The sequence below is a fragment of the Sminthopsis crassicaudata genome, chromosome 3 (genome assembly GCF_048593235.1).
Source record: "Sminthopsis crassicaudata isolate SCR6 chromosome 3, ASM4859323v1, whole genome shotgun sequence".
NCBI lineage: Eukaryota > Metazoa > Chordata > Mammalia > Dasyuromorphia > Dasyuridae > Sminthopsis > Sminthopsis crassicaudata.
In genome coordinates, this window is record NC_133619.1 from 206,851,425 (window position 1) to 206,868,418 (window position 16,994).

The following is a 16,994-nucleotide window of genomic DNA, read 5'->3' on the forward strand; positions in this document are numbered from 1 at the left end:
GAAATTAGGGTTTCTGGTAGTCAGGGAGCTAAATGCAAGGTCTAATGGCAGGTTTGGGGTTCAGAGGAGGTTTGGCTCCCCTACAACCCCTTGGGATTCGGCGCAAGGGTAGGGAGTTCCCTTCTGGTGGTGCATAGGTTCTCTGTAAAGGAACTTGCAGATTGATAAAAGAGTTTTGTTATACGGATTGAAAGTAAGGTTAAAGTCTGGTTAGGGAAATAGGTGAGGAAAGAGTATTCCAGTGGATAGAGGCTCCTTGGGATGCCAAGAATGGTGCAGCTGGTATGTTTGGAACCTCTGCAAAGAGAGGATTTTAGTTTGGCTCTTTTATAATGAGAGATTTAGCTAAAGGGGCCCCATGGGTGGAGTCCCAAGTTGGCTCCTAAAGGGGTTTCAACTAGAGCTAGAATCTGAATTGAATTCAATGAGTTTCAGGACTGAGCCAACCCCACTCAGATTACACAGATGAAACTGTTTGTCTTTTGGGGAGGGGGTCCTCACTGAGGCAAAGTTGAAGGAGATTTTCTTCTTTAAGGACTTCCAGATTTTGGAGTCCCCTCTTCACTTTGAAGTCCCAACTAAAATCCTGTCTTCTATAGGAATTCTTTTCTAAACTTTTTAAAACCACTTTTTTTTTTTTTCCTGAGGCTGGGTTTAAGTGACTTGCCCAGGATCACAAGGCTATGAAGTGTTAAGTGTCTGAGACCAGATTTGAACTCTGGTCCTACTGACTTCAAGGCTGATGCTCTATCCACTGTGCCACCTAGCTGCCCCTTTTCTAAACTTTTTAAATTCTAGTGTCTTTCCTCTCAATTATTTCCTGTTTACTCAGTACATAGTTTGTTTGTATGTATTTGCTTATTGTATCCCTCATTAGACTATGAATTCCTTGAGGGTAGGAACTAACTTTTTATCTCTTTTTGTATACCCCTCCATTTAGTACAATTCCCAGCAATAATGGATATCTAATAAATATTTAATGACTTACTAAATCTGTTCCTGCCCTCAAGGAGTTTATATTCAACTGGGAGGATATAATCTATCAAGAAAAATATTTCCATTATAATTATATATGATAATTATAATGCAATATATTGAGATAATATAATGTATTGAGAATTAGAGAGATCAGGAAATGATTGCCGTAGGAGTTCATGATGAGATTCAGAATTCTGAGCAATTGGCACCAAATGATGATTGATGTAGGCATCCCAAATATTAGGGTTCAGTCACCTGATGAATTCACAATGGCCTTTCTCTTTGCCCAAAGGTATTTTTATTTATAAGAGATTACAGACAAAATGAGGAATTAAAATAGAAATCAGAAGTAAATATGAAATAGATTTGGGAGAGCATACAATTTATCAAGGAGAATGATACTAACAATTAACAATGGAGAAGACAAGTTCCCTATTAGCCAAGAGAAAGGAAATACACCTGTGAGATGGGAGTATGCCTTTGATTGGCTGGTTGAATTCACAGAGGAGTTTAGTACCCTAAAAGAGTTAGCTAGCCATAAGAAACAGGAAAAACCCCAAAGGCATGGAGGAAGGGATAAGTGGAAAGATCCAATTAGGCAAGGAGGAGGGGATAGGAAAAAAGAAACCATAAGGCAGACCATCATGATGGGCTAACTCAAAAGAAATTCAGCAAGGATGGTGTAGCCATGGACAGATTTATAAGGGAAATTTAACTTCAGGGCTTTGACATAACTTGGCTTTTTGATTGGATACAGTAAAGTGGGATTTCCCAAGACCTCCACAGGGGTGGGACTGTAAGAATGAGCTGATCCCCATCAGGGGAAGTGTCAGGGAGTAATCTCATCAGTCCTTCAAGCTTTCTCAGCGAACAAAATTATCATTGCTTAGAGAAAGGCAAATTAAAACAATTCTCTGGTATCACGTTATACCTATCAGAAATGACCAAGCAATACCCGTAGTTCATATATATGTGTGTGTGTATGTGTGTGTGTTATATATAATATGCTCATATATATGTATGAGAGAGAGAGAGAGTTCAAAGAGATCAAAGAAAAAGGGAAAGAAACTATATGTACAAAAATATTTATAACAGCTATTTTTGTAGTGGCAAAGAATTGGAAAATTGAGAGGATGGCTATCAATTGAGGAATAACTAAACAAGTTGTAATTTTAATAGAATACTATTCTGGATAAGAAATGATGAGGATTATGTTTTCAGAAAAAACTGAGTTCTACATAAACTGATATAAAATAAGGTGAACAACCAGAAGATCATTGTACACAGTAACAGCAATATCATAATGATGATCAACTGTGAAAGACTTAGCTATGGTCAATACAATACAATACAATACCAAAAGACTCAAAATGAAAATTGTTATCCATCTCCATAGAGAAAACTGATGAACTCTGAATATGAATTGAAATGTTCTTTTCTTGTCTTCTTTATTTTCTTGCTTTTTGCATGTCATGGTTAATAAAGAAATGTGTTTTGCATAATTTTTATAAAGAATATATTGTTTGTCTCCTCAGTGGGTGGGAAAGAGAAAGGGATAGAAAATTTTATTATTAAAGTAAATAAATTTTTAGAGATAGAGATCATTACTAACTTTGAAGAAAAAGATAACTTTGGAAACTTAACTAGAATATTTAAGAAGAGAATTAAAAGGAAAAAACTGAAAGCATCCGTTGTAGACAGTTTTTTTTTTTTAAAGAAATCTAGCCACAAAAGAGAGGAGAGAAATGGAATGATAGGTAGGAGAGATGGATATGATCAAGTGAATATTTTTTGACAATGGTGGAAATATTTATTTAAAGGTATATTTATAGGTAGTAAAGAATCAGCAAGTAGACATTAAGAAATTGAAAATGAGTGAGAGTGCAGATGATAGAGGAGGCACTCTGCTGGAGAAGATGGGATGAAATAGGATCACTTGTGAAAATAAAAATATTTGCTTTAGCCATTAGAAGCCCCCCCCCCCCCTTGTGTGAGACAGTGGTGAAGTTGGAAAAAACGACAAAAGGCAGCTTTATGAAGTGAAATCAAGAAAAGAACGAACTCTCAGTGAATTACCTCAGTTTTTTCAATGAAAAGGTTCTCATCTAAGAAGGTGGAAGAATAAGAAGCCATAGAAGGCTTGAGGACATATAAAAAGGTTTGGAAAAACTCTGCAATTATTGGAATAATAAGTTAATTTTTTGTTCAGTTGTTCAGTCTTCTCTAATGCTTTGTGACCCCATGGACCCCAATGCATTAAAGCTGTCTACAGAGTTTTCTTGGCAAAGATACTGGGGTGGTTTGCCATTTCCTTTTCCAGTAGATTAAGGAAAACAGAGATTAAACGATTTAGCCAGGGTCATCCAGCTAATCAGTATCTGAACTCAGATCTGAATTGACTCCAGGCCCACACAATATCCACTGAACCACCTGCCTTTCTCCAGTAAGCAAATTAAAGAAATATAAAAACATTACCTTGCAGCAATGAGGGTCCAATTGAAGTCAATAACATTTTCCTAAATAAAAGGATGGCATCAGACTTAATAATTCTGGCATGGAAAATCTCTAAAGAGGCTATTTAGTATAATCTTTGGCATGGGATGCCCCCAAACTAGTTCCAAGAGATCATCTAGAAAGAGATTCCTGCTGGGAATGATTTTTTTTTCTCTCTTACCTAGGACTTTACAATGACATTTTACCTCAGACATTACTGGAAAGATGAAAGGCTCACCTTTCCTAGTACAAGAAACAAAAGTATGACCTTTGATGGTAGATTAATTCAAAAGATTTGGGTGCCTGATGTATTTTTTGTACATTCCAAAAGATCCTTCATCCATGATACAACTGTGGAGAACATTATGTTGCGAGTATATCCTGATGGCAATGTCCTATTCAGTCTCAGGTAAGAACAAAACTTTTCTGTCACGGACATCAAAAGTATTTCTCTTTTCTTGCACTCTTTCAGACTAAACTAAATAAGGAGTATGTCTGACTTCCTTTCTAACAGCTGTTTTGTTCACTGAATTAAATTGGGACAGAGGCTGGGAATGTTCTAGGTTTCATTATAGTAAGCATCATTTTGTCAAGTACAAGCTTCTTAATCTTCAAGAATCATTTGGTAAACATTTTATAACTTCAACTTCATCTGGTCAGCTTTCCTATGAGTTCCATGTTAAATATTTACTTGGATTATCTTTGCTTAGTTTTTTCCCCCTCTATATTTAAAATTTGCTGCAGTTTAAGAATATAACAGACTTCAATGATATGAGAAAGTATCTGAAAACTTCAACAAGGAGGTCAAATCTATATAAGATCATCAATGATTTATTCCTGTTGGTATGTATCATCTTTGTAAAGTATCTACTTTTTTTTTCCTCTTGAAAATAAGAATCGATATGGAAGGTAAAAAAGACAGCAGAAGAGAGACATCACTCAAAGACAAAATATCATTTATTTGGCTCTTTCTCAGAAGCAAAACTTCTAATATTTAATAAAAATTCTATTCCGTTTCATGAGTTGATGACATCCATATAAGATGTGGTACAAAATACATGTTCAAGAATGTCATAAACACAAAAGGAGCAGAGTCAGTCTTACAAAGAAGAAGAGAAATAATAGACAAATGAATTTCCCCTAAGACTAAGAGGAAGACGTTCAAGGTATTAGAAAGAATCTCTATGGAGCATTTATGATATTCAAGAATGGCGCAAAATGATAAAGTAGAGGAGTTGCAATAAACATTTATAAAAAGAGTTTCTACACTGATGAAGAACACAAAGCAAGAAATCAAGGCATTAACCAACTAGTTGTGCCATTAGTCATGGCTACATCAAGAATAAAACATAAGCAAAGGATTAAAAATAATGCCATGAATCACAGGACTAGCATTTTTCAAAACTCCTATTAATTATAAAAGTGTAGTTAAGTGGTACAGAGGTTAGAATTTTGAGATTGGGTTCAGAAAGACTCATATTCCTGAGTTCAAATCTGGCCTCAGATACTTACGAGCTGTGTGATCCTGAGCAAGTCACTTAATTCTGTTTGCTTTAGTTTCCTCATTTGTAAAATTAATTGGAGAAGGAAATGGCAAACTACACCAGTACCTTTGCCAGAAAAAAATCACTTAGGATCAAAAAGATTTGGACATGACTGAAAAAGACTGAATAAAAAAAAAATTATTCCTAAGCTTGTGAGGACAAATCATAGTAAGTTGGCCTAACAATATTTTGGTCATGTTTAATTTTGCTATGGTCTTATAGACATATGATTTTTAGACATAGACCTACACAACACATTTGTTTGCTCAGGAATTCCAAAAACCATTTCCTGTACATTTTTCTGCTCTGAAATCAAAGAGTTGAAATTGAAAATTATTGAAAATAATAGTGAGATACAAAAATAAAACCTATAATTAGATGTGAAATTATTTCTATGTCAAAAGTATTGTTGAATTTTAGAAGAAAACCCAATGATGGCTAGAGTAATAAAAGAAACTTCTTTGAAAAGGTAGGACTGATTAGAAATAATTCAGAATTTTAGCAAAGTGGCAGGATACAAAATAAATCCACATAAATCCTCAGCATTTTTATACATTACCAACACAATCCAACAGCAAGAGATACAAAGAGAAATTCCATTCAAAATAATTGTTGATAGTATAAAATATTTGGGAATATATCTACCAAAGGAGAGTCAGGAATTATATGAGCAAAATTACAAAACACTTGCCACAAAAATAAAGTCAGATTTAAATAATTGGAAAGACAGTCAGTGTTCTTGGATAGGACGAGCGAATATAATAAAGATGACAATACTCCCCAAACTAATCTATTTATTTAGTGCTATACCAATCAGACTCCCAAGAAACTATTTTAATGACCTAGAAAAAATAACAACAAAATTCATATGGAAGAATAAAAGGTCGAGAATTGCAAGGGAACTAATGAAAAACAAGTCAGAGGAAGGTGGTCTAAGTGTACCTGATCTAAAGCTATATTATAAAGCAACAGTCACCAAAACCATTTGGTATTGGCTAAGAAATAGACTAGTTGATCAGTGGCATAGGTTAGGTTCACAGGGCAAGATAGTGAATAAAAATAGCAATCTAAACTTTGACAAACCCAAAGATCCCAAATTTTGGGATAAGAATTCATTATTTGACAAAAACTGCTGGGAAAACTGGAAATTAGTATGGCAGAAACTAGGCATGGACCCACATTTAACACCACATACTAAGATTAGATCAAAATGGATCCAAGATTTAGGCATAAAGAACGAAATCATAAATAAATTGGAGGAACATGGGATGGTTTACCTCTCAGACTTGTGGAGGAGGAAGGAGTTTGTGTCCAAGGGAGAACTAGAGACCATTATTGATCACAAAATAGAACATTTTGATTACACCAAATTAAAAAGTTTCTGCACAAACAAAACTAATGCAAACAAGATTAGAAGGGAAGTAACAAATTGGGAAAACATTTTTACAGTTAAAGGTTCTGATAAAGGCCTCATCTCCAAAATATACAGAGAATTGACTTTAATTTATAAGAAATCAAGCCATTCTCCAATTGATAAATGGTCAAAGGATATGAACAGACAATTTTCAGATGATGAAATTAAAACTATTTCCACTCATATGAAAGAGTGTTCCAAATCACTATTGATCAGAGAAATGCAAATTAAGACAACTCTGAGGTATCATTACACACCTGTCAGATTGGCTAAGATGACAGGAACAAATAACGATGAATGTTGGAGGGGCTGTGGGAAAACTGGGACACTGATGCATTGTTGGTGGAGTTGTGAAAGAATCCAACCATTCTGGAGAGCAATCTGGAATTATGCCCAAAAAGTTATCAAAATGTGCATACCCTTTGACCCAGCAGTGCTACTACTGGGCTTATACCCCAAGGAACTACTAAAGAAGGGAAAGGGACCTGTATGTGCCAAAATGTTTGTGGCAGCCCTTTTCATAGTGGCTAGAAGCTGGAAGATGAATGGATGTCCATCAATTGGAGAATGGTTGGGTAAATTATGGTATATGAATGTTATAGAATATTATTGTTCTGTAAGAAATGACCAACAGGAGGAATACAGAGAGGCTTGGAGAGACTTACATCAACTGATGCTAAGTGAAACGAGCAGAACTAGAAGATCATTATACACTTCAACAATGATACTGTACGAGGATGTATGCTGATGGAAATGGATATCTTCAACATAGAGAAGAGCTAATCCAATTCCAATTGATTAATGATGGACAGAATCAGCTATATCCAGAAAAGTAACACTGGGAAATGAGTGTAAATTATTATTTTTACCTTCTGAATCCAATTCTTCCTGTGCAACAAAAAATTCGGTTCTACACACATATATTGTATCTAGAATATACTGTAATATATTTAACATATATAAGACTGCTTGCCATCTGGGGGATGGGGTTGGGGGAGGAAGGGAAAAAATCTGAATAGAAGTAAGTGCAAGGGATAATGTTGTAAAAAATTATCCATGCATATGTACTGTCAAAAAAAGTTATAATTATAAAATAAAATAAAAATTAAATTAAAAAAAAAGAAAAGAAAAGGTAGGACTGAAATGGGGAGCTTAATATTAGATAGGAATTAATAGAAAGAGAAGAAAAAAATCAAGAAAATTCCAGGTTAGGGTAATGACATTAGCAAAGGCTGGGAGGTAGGAGATAAATACTAAATACTACTGGGACAAAGAGGTTAGCCTAAGTAAAATTAATGAACAGTTAGAAGCTATGGGTAATAAGATTAAGGAAGTAGACTAAATATTTTAGATATGATATAGTAGCTTACACATTTTTTTTGGTCCTAAGATTCCTTTATACTCAAAAATTGTTGAGCATATCCTTGCATAGAATTTTGATTTATGCTGATTATATCTATTGATTTTACCATATTAAAAATTAAAACATATTATTATCATTTAAAAAAATAGCTTTGCCCTCATAAACCTGAAAGGATCTCACTGAACTGTTCTCCAGAGGTCCCAAAACCACCCTGAGGAACTGCTGGAGTAGGAAATAGGAAAATATTAAAGGTATTCAGAAAATTGAATAATATGAAAAAAATGTCTAAAGAAGATCAAACAATAAAATTCTAAAAAGCACATTTTTGCCTGGTATTGTCCAAATGTCTTTAGCTCTTATATATACAAAATTCTGCATATGAAGACTAGTCATAATCTGTTAGATTTCATTTCCCCTTTTCTCTAATTTCCTTATTCAAAATGGATAAATACTTAAACCTACTCTCTCTACTTATCTTACCCCTTGCCTCTATTATTTAGCATGTAACATGTCTTCTTACAGTATCTTCCTGTAGTTTGAGTCTTGTATATATTGAATGGTATATCAATGATTAATTTTAGAAAGGGCTCCAGTTAAAACTAGAAATTTCAACTTCTTTTCATTCATGTATCCTGGAGTCTTTTCATTGTTCCATGCCTTGAACATCTTATAGCAATAGAAGAAAAATAGTAGTATGCATTTCTGTCTTAAGTTTTTATTTAGAAACTAAACAATAAAAGCACCAGCTCTAATCATTACCAGGAATCAAGAATACAAATTTTTTACCTATAACAGATTCTGGGAGAATTATCTTAATAGCTGAAATATGCTGAGTTGATTCATCATCAACTCATTCATCATCAGTACAGTCAGTCCAATCCACTCATTCTTAAAAGCTAACACTTAGGTTTTGCAAAATGTTTCACAATTGTCTCTTTTTTATCTTCACAACAAATCTAGGAGGAGGATGCAATTTCTGTCACATGCTCAGAGTTACACAACTAGTAAATATCTGAGACCAGTTATGAACTCAAATCTAATACGCAACCTAAGAATAGACAAACACATCTAACTAAATGTTTAGGGGTGGAAAGGAGGGTTTTTTTTTGGTGGTTTCTGGTTTGTTTGTTGTTTTTTTTTTTTTTTTATCATAAGAGCCTGTGGCTCTTGGTTTTTTCAGATGAACATTATAGTTTTTATTTTCTGCCTATGGAGATAAAAAGATGTTCCATTCATCTAATGAAAGGCTGATGGAGTCAAGTTTCTATTGCCTTTGTTCTTTGTAAATGTTCTTGAGGGCATACTACCTATTTCTGATCTATTCTGATCTGCTTTTGTTCTAATGAATCTACAATCAGAATTTCTGCTGCTGGACAGAGTCAGAACAGTAATTTCTGCCTCAAGCCAGGAAAAATGTAGAAGATAATAGAACTTGTAATAAACAATCTTCATCATTTATGTAAGCCATTGATGCAATTCCATGAATTATATATTTTGAAATAATTTATTTTAAATTGCTTTAGGAGCTGAGGAAGATGAGGAGCTGATGAGAGTTAGGGAAGGGGGAACCCCTCCTGGGTCGGAGCAAGGATAGTCCCATGATGGCATGCAGAGTCCCCTGTAAATGAATTTACAGGCCCAAAAACCTAGATTGATAAAAAAGAAAAAAAAAAAGGTTTATTGTGGGGAGGTAGAAGTAAAGTTTAGTTAGTAAAGTTGAGGGTAGAGTTAAAAGGACACTGGATTAGGTCCGGTGGGCAGAAACCCTTGGCATGACCGATATAAGAATGCCATGCTTAGGACTTCTGCAAACGTGGACTCCAAAGTAGCCCCTTTTATAATGGGGCTCTTGGTGATCTTGAAGGTGGATGAAGTCCCAGGCTCCTGGTGGGCTTTCAGCCAGGGTCAGCATTGAATAGAATTCAATGGCTTTAAACTGTGGGGGTTGGAAAAACTCAAGTTTAGCTCAGATCAGATTTAGCTGGGGAAAGCTGGGTGACCAGGATTTGTAAATTAAAGGTCAGCTATGGGGGTTGGGGAATCAGAAAGGGATCTTAAAGGGACCTCAACCCCCATTAGAGCTAAGTGCTATTTATAGATCATAATGAGTCCAGGAAGAGTAAGAAACCCAAATAAACTTTAAATATGAAGTACATTGCCACATAGCAACTCTAACTAGCATTTGAATTATAAATAAGAATCCTGATATTTAATTCCAATTAGACACACTTTTGACTTTGTAGCATTTTGACTGTTTTAGTCATTTCTTTTTCTTTTCTAGACAAGTAGAATGGATTTTGTTCAGATGTCCAGGAACCTGTCTAACTCCCTGTTCTTTACTACATTCCCTTCTATCCAAAAAATCTCCTTCTAAAAACGAAAACCCTGAAGATAACTCAGCTTTCCACTATTGGAACCAGTTTTGCCAAATATAGATCTGCTTTAATTTTCATCAATATTCTTTCTATACTGATATATGTTATGTGGGGAACATTAGCAAGCAGACAACAAAATCTGTTCCAATATTGACATAATATCCATATAGAAGACAGGACTTTATAGCAAGAGTATTATCTTTGAGGACTCCCAGCTTTTACCCTCCTGGAACCTACAATTTATAGGGGAATGAAGCATTTATCTATTCTCACTTTACTGTGACCTGTGACCTCTGAAATACATAGTCACTACCTCCCTTTCCCCATTGCCTCACTCACAATATGCAAACCTATTTTTGTCATATCAAAATGATATCCACCAATAGAAGGGAATAAATTTTTAAATAGTGCCTACATAGGCACTATTCACTATTTTATTCACTAGTCTAAGCATTTTTACAAATACAATCCCATTTGATCTTCACAAATATCCTATGAGGTAGGTGCTATTATTATTCTCTTTTTATAGTTGAGGAACTGAATCAAACAAGTTAAATGATTTTCCCAAGTATCTGAAGTAAAATTTGAACTCAGATCTTCTTTATGCTAGGCCCAGGACTCTAGAAATCCACAGTGCAAATTGTTCCCAGATGTTCTTAAATACAATCCTCTAGAACTACAATTAATGGCAGGAGACGGAAGAATTTCCATAGATGGTGCTACATTGTAGCGACATGTATGTAGATATGATATGAATATCCTAATATCCTAACACTACATCTATAGCTGTCTTCTCCACTCAGGCCTATGGTGTCCCTAGCTCCAATATAATTTATCACAGTGAAGATTAATAATTGCAAGTACAACAAAAATGTTTGTAGCAGTTCTTTTTATGGTAACAAAGAATTGGAAAAATGCATAGATGCCCATCAATAGGGAATGGCTGAATAAGTTATGGTACATGAAGGTAAAAGAATTTTATTTTTCTATTAAAAAATGGTGAATAAGCTGATTATAGAAAGGCCTGGAAAGATTTACATGAACTGATGCTGAGCAATAATAAGGAATACATTGTACACACTAAAACAAGAAGTACCATAATCAGCTATGAATGATTTGGTTCTTCTCAGTGGCTCAGTGATCCAAAACAATCCCAATAAACTTTGGACAGAAAATGCCATCTGCATCCAGAAAAAAAGAACTATGGGAAATGAAAGTAAATTCAACACATGCTATGTTCACTTCTTTTTCTTTTTTTTTTTTCTCTCCTTTTTGTTCTGATTTTTCTCTCAATGTGATTCGCAAAGCAATGTGTATTAAAAATAAATTAATAAAAAACTGCAAGAACAAATTATCTTGTATACCCATTTGTCTCTATAATAAAGTGATCTGGATTTTTTTCCCGTACCATTTCTCTTACAGGATCACAGTTTCTGCTATGTGCTTTATGGATTTCAGCCAATTTCCTCTTGACTCTCAAAACTGCTCTCTTGAATTAGAAAGCTGTAAGTCTTACAATCTGGTTTGATATGTCTCTGTGTTCTGTACTTAAAATAAATTTGAATATACTGATAGGGGAAGCTATCATTACTAACTTACATTAGGTCATTGATGCAGGTTAAATGTATTTATTTTTTAAACAGGGTTATTTAGCTACAAAGGTATAAAGTAGTCTTTTTCAAACACTACTTTCAAAAAGCCACACTTTAACATAATTAATAGATTTTTTTGTTTTTTTTATTATATCCTTTGTAATTTTTTCAAATGATAGAATTTTCAAAATAGTATTTAATTTAGAGAATATGATAGCTGTACATCATGATCTTGTTCCTATTTAACACTTAACAAGTTACTACATTGAATAGTAATCAATAACTTATATTAAGTCCTGACCTAAAAAACTGGGAGAGAATGTCCACTAGCCAAATAGTACAACTAAACACTAATCCTGCTTTAGAATTATAGAATCCTATTTGTAGTTATCTAGTTCAACCTATTCATTATCAGATGATAAACTGAGGCTTAGAAAAATTAGGCAACGTGCTCAAGATTATGCAAGTTTTAAGTGATATAACATTGGTTTGGACTCCAGGACCTAATTCCAAATTTAATGTTTTTTCACTATACCATGTTGCCTCCCCACATTGCATATGCCTGGGATCAATAAAAAAAATATATTGTCAGCCCCAGAAAGACAAAGCCTCAGAAACAAATATCTAGGAATCTATCTGACTATGCATAACTTTTACTAACTAGTAGATATGACTCCAACTTGAAATCCAACTTCCAAGTATTTTCATAATGTCTACCCAAAGATGCTCTTGGATAAACATTTCTTTTTAAATTAAAATTTAATTAACAGAAATTTGTTTTTTCTTGTTCCCAATTCTCAGCCCCATTGGAGAAAAAACAAAAATATGTTTTTTACAACAAATCAACAAAATCAAGAAAAACAATCTCATTAGTCCTGTTCAAAAACTATGTCTCATTTCCTATCACTTCTCTACCATCTTCTCATGAAATGTTTCTTGTTATTACTTGGTCATCGTTCAAGATATAAGTCAGATGTTCAATAACAACCTGAATTAATTAGTCCTGTGTTTGCTGCACCAGATTGGCAAGAATTCATACTTAAGATGCTGATAAACCTATTGAAATCCTTACATATTTGAAAAAGAATGATTTTTCATTGTTCCTATTTTTAAAATATCACCAGCAAGGAAATATGACATAATGGATCTTGAAGAGACCTGGCCTCCAGGTCAGGAAGTCCTGGATTCAAGTCCTGTTTCTAATGCATATTGGTTTTATGTTTTTCTGGGTAAATCACTCAACCTCCTCAGATGGTATTTCTGGGAAGGTGTAGGGATGTGCATTGGTTTTCCTCACCTGAGAATTCCCCATATCAATGAAATTACAGATCCAGTCCCTATTCCTCAACCATTTTTACTATGACTCAGATACCACCTCTTTTCCTGATACTGCCACTGACCTATGTTTTCAATGTTCCCTCCTTCCTGAAATTACTTTATCTATGATATGTACATATTATATTCCTGTCAGTAATAAGGTCCTGGAGAGCATGAAATGTTTCTTTTTTGTTTCTATATATTGCCACAGCCTAAAACCATGTCTCATGTGTAGAGGTCACTCCATGAATGTTTTGTGTTATCATTGTTAATTCATTTTAATTATGTCCAACTCTTCATGATCCCATTTGGGGTTTTCTTGGCAAAGATACTGGAATGGTTTGCCATTTCCTTCTCTAGTACATTTTTCAAGTAAAGAAACTGATACAAACAGGGTTAAATGACTTACCCAGTCACATAGTAAATAAATCTCTAAGGTGAAATTTGAACTCAAATCTTTCTGATTCCTGCCCCAGTGCTCTAAACACTGCTTCACCTAACTGCCACATAAATGTTTACTGACATTAAATCAATAAAATCCAAGAGAATAAATACTTTCATATTTTTATAAATACCTTTTGATGATTTGAATTCTGGCTACCTAGAAATGTATCCCCCAGAGCATTTTTCCTATGAAAATGTCTCCTATAAAGTAACTTCCTTTAAAGAATATTAATAACCAATTAAGTATTTTATTTAGGGCACATTGAAGCATCTCAGTGAAGACTAGTATGCTACCTGTTATATATGGAATTGTCATAAGACATAATATGTTTCCGAGATTTGTCTGAAAATTCCAATTGTATTCCATTTTTTTTCCAGTCCTTTTTTTATGAAGAATAAAATACCCCAAAGAAGTCTTTGGAAAAAACAGTGGCTCTGTGATAAGAGTCCTGGATTTAGAGTTCAAGAACTTGTCTCCAAATTCCTGCTCTGTCACAACTATCTACTAGGACTTTTCATTTCACTTCCCTGGGTCTCAGTTTTTTCATCTGTAAAATGGGGATGATGAGACTAGGTGGTCTCTTTTAATTCTAGATGACATTTAATGTTATTTCCAGCTCTAAACTCATGATCATAGGATCATAGTCAGATCCTTCCACCAATCCTATTTACATGAATCCCAATCCCTTCACTCTAGGGAAACTCTAACTTGTAAAGAAGGAAGCAATGATTTGGCAAACATATTGAAATAGCCTTAGTTTAATATGCTAAACTTGTTAAAAAAAATAAAACAAAACAAACAAACAAACAAACAAACAAACTCCCTATTGTATATCAGCCAGACAAGTATAATCATTGAAAAACTTTGTTTCTTTTTAGACACAAGGACTGATTAGACAAAAACATTTATTGAGTACCCACCCTGCAAAACATCCTATGTTAAGTCCTGCAAGTTCTAGGAAGCTCTGGATCAGCCTTCAAAGAGTTTACAAGAAAGTTATAAGGATATTTTTTTCTTTTCTATTTTAGATGCATATAATGAGGAAGATTTGATGTTATACTGGAAACATGGAAATAAGTCCTTAAACACAGATGAGCATATTTCCCTTTCTCAGTTCCTTATTGAAGAGTTCAGTGCATCTAGTGGATTAGCCTTCTACAGTAGCACTGGTACAGTATGTTACTTAACTTACTAAGAAACATTTATTGAATACCTATTATGCATTGCACACCTACTGGTTTAAACGAGATATTTATATCTAGGCAGCCAACTGACATAGAGGTAATAAAAGATGCTAATCTATCATTGGCCAAATTAAATGATTTATCCAAAACTCTGCTCTATGCGACATATTCTACTATTCATTATTAAGATAATATATCTCCTGGTTTCACATTTATCTAAAAATCTCAAAACATTTTATTAAATTACACATGATTCTTACATCTGGTAGGACATTAGTCATATCCTACCATAGGATGGAGAGGAATGCCTTCTTGGTTGCTAGTTCTCAGAATCCAACAAACATCATCAGGAACCATCAAATCTGAGAGTTGGAAGGTATCTTCAGATGCCATCAATTTCAACCTATACTTGAATAAGAATCCTTCTATATTGATGGAGTCAGACTCAAATAGCAGCAGATGCCTGTGGGCACATGTTGATACACAAAAAACTATAAATTAACATTATTTGTGTTTTATTGTATTTGTATTTATTTATTGCCAACTGCATTTTAATCTGTTCTACACCATTCTGTTGTATATGACTTTTCATAAGTCCATTTTGGGGTTTTCTTCACAAAGATACTAAAATGGTCAGCAATTTCCTTCTCCATCTCATTTTATAGATGAGGAACCTGCAGCAAATAAGGTTATACTTGCCTAGGGTCACATAGCTAGTATCTGAAGTCTGACTTGAATTTATCAGATAAACAACAATGTAAAATATCCACTTTAATGAAATAAAGATCGTCTTTGGAGTTACTACACTCTTTTGAAAAGGGCAGAATATTAAAAAAAAAAGAGAGAGAGAAAAGATTGGTGTTGTTTTTAGGCAACACAGAGAACCACAGCTTTTCTAACAAAGCTTTGGTGTGTCTTCTATGTAGCAGTAGAAACAAGAGCTATGATAACACAATCTCTTAAAGCAAATTAAAGATTCTTCCATATGAGAACCCTTTAGTTTAATCAGAACCGTGGCAGAATTCTTGTAACAAAACACTCTAAAATTATTATTTTTGATGGATGTTAAACATTATAAAGTTAATTTTTGAGTGATTTTTTAAAAAATACTTTTATTTTTCCAACTACATATAAAACAATTTTTATATTTGTTTTTAAAACTTTGAGTTCCAGATTCTCTCCTTTTCTCCCATCCCAATCTTTTTTAAGAAGGCACATGTGAATTTGCAAAATATTTCCATAAAAGCCATTTCTTATGAAAGAAATCATAAATTCCTTCCCCACCAAAAAAAAAAAAAATCCCTCAAGAAAAGTAAAAAAAAAATATGTTTCAATTTGTATTCAGACATAATCAATTCTTTCTCTATGTATTAATGGCATTTTTCATCATTAGTTTTTCAAAGTAGTCATGAATCATTCATTGTGTTACTGAGAATGGCAAAGTCATTCACAGCTGGTCATCTCACAATATTGCTATTACTTTGTACACAATACATTTCACTTTGCTTGAATTCATGAAGGACTTTCCAGATTTTTTCTGGAAGCATCCTGTTCTGAAATAATAATATTCCATCATAATTACTTATGATTTATTCAGCCATTTTTCAATTGATGGGCATCCCTCAATTTCCAATTATTTGCCCCGAAAATATTTTTGTATATATAGGTTTTTTCCTTTTTTTCATCTTTTTGGGGATTTGTGACTAGTAATGTTATAGTTAGGTCAAAGGATATACATTGATTTTATAACCCTTTGAGCATAGTTCATACTCTCTGATCATTTATTAATTTGGAAATAGCTTTTTTAAAAAAATAAATTTGATTCAGTTCCCTATGCATTTGAAAAATGTGACCTTCATCAGAGAACCTTGCCTCAAAATTCTTTTCCCAATTATTATTGCTAACTGGATTGCCCATGTTTACTCTATTTTTTCTCTTTCACCCTGACCCTCCTCAAAAGTATTTTGCTACTGACCATTCTCTCCGCAATTTATCCTCTATCTCTCTTACTTGATTTTCAAAATCCCTTTTGAGCTCTTCCATGGCTTGAGACCAATTCTTATTTTTCTTGGAGGTTTTGGATGTAAGAGCTTTGACTTTGTTATTTTCTTATATTCTTTTGAGGGTGTGTTTTGATCTTCCTTGTCACCACAGTAACTTTCTATGGTCAGAATCTTTTTCTGTTGTCTACTCATTTTCCCAGTTTATTACTCAGCTTTTAACTTTGTTAAAAGTGTACCATGGTTTCCAGGGTGGAGGGTGTACTATTCCAAGCTATTTTTAGAGAAC

The 16,994-nt window shown here is 33.8% G+C and overlaps 1 protein-coding gene across 1 annotated transcript in view; it reads left to right on the forward strand.

The window, feature by feature from the left end:
• GABRR3 (gamma-aminobutyric acid type A receptor subunit rho3) overlaps nucleotides 1-16,994 on the forward strand; it is a 78,236-nt gene that overhangs the window by 39,333 nt on the left and 21,909 nt on the right. The window contains exons 4-6 of the mRNA XM_074302018.1: nucleotides 3,657-3,880; nucleotides 11,590-11,672; nucleotides 14,550-14,690. Coding sequence (XP_074158119.1) covers nucleotides 3,657-3,880; nucleotides 11,590-11,672; nucleotides 14,550-14,690 — 448 coding nt within the window. The remainder of the gene's footprint in view (nucleotides 1-3,656; nucleotides 3,881-11,589; nucleotides 11,673-14,549; nucleotides 14,691-16,994) is intronic.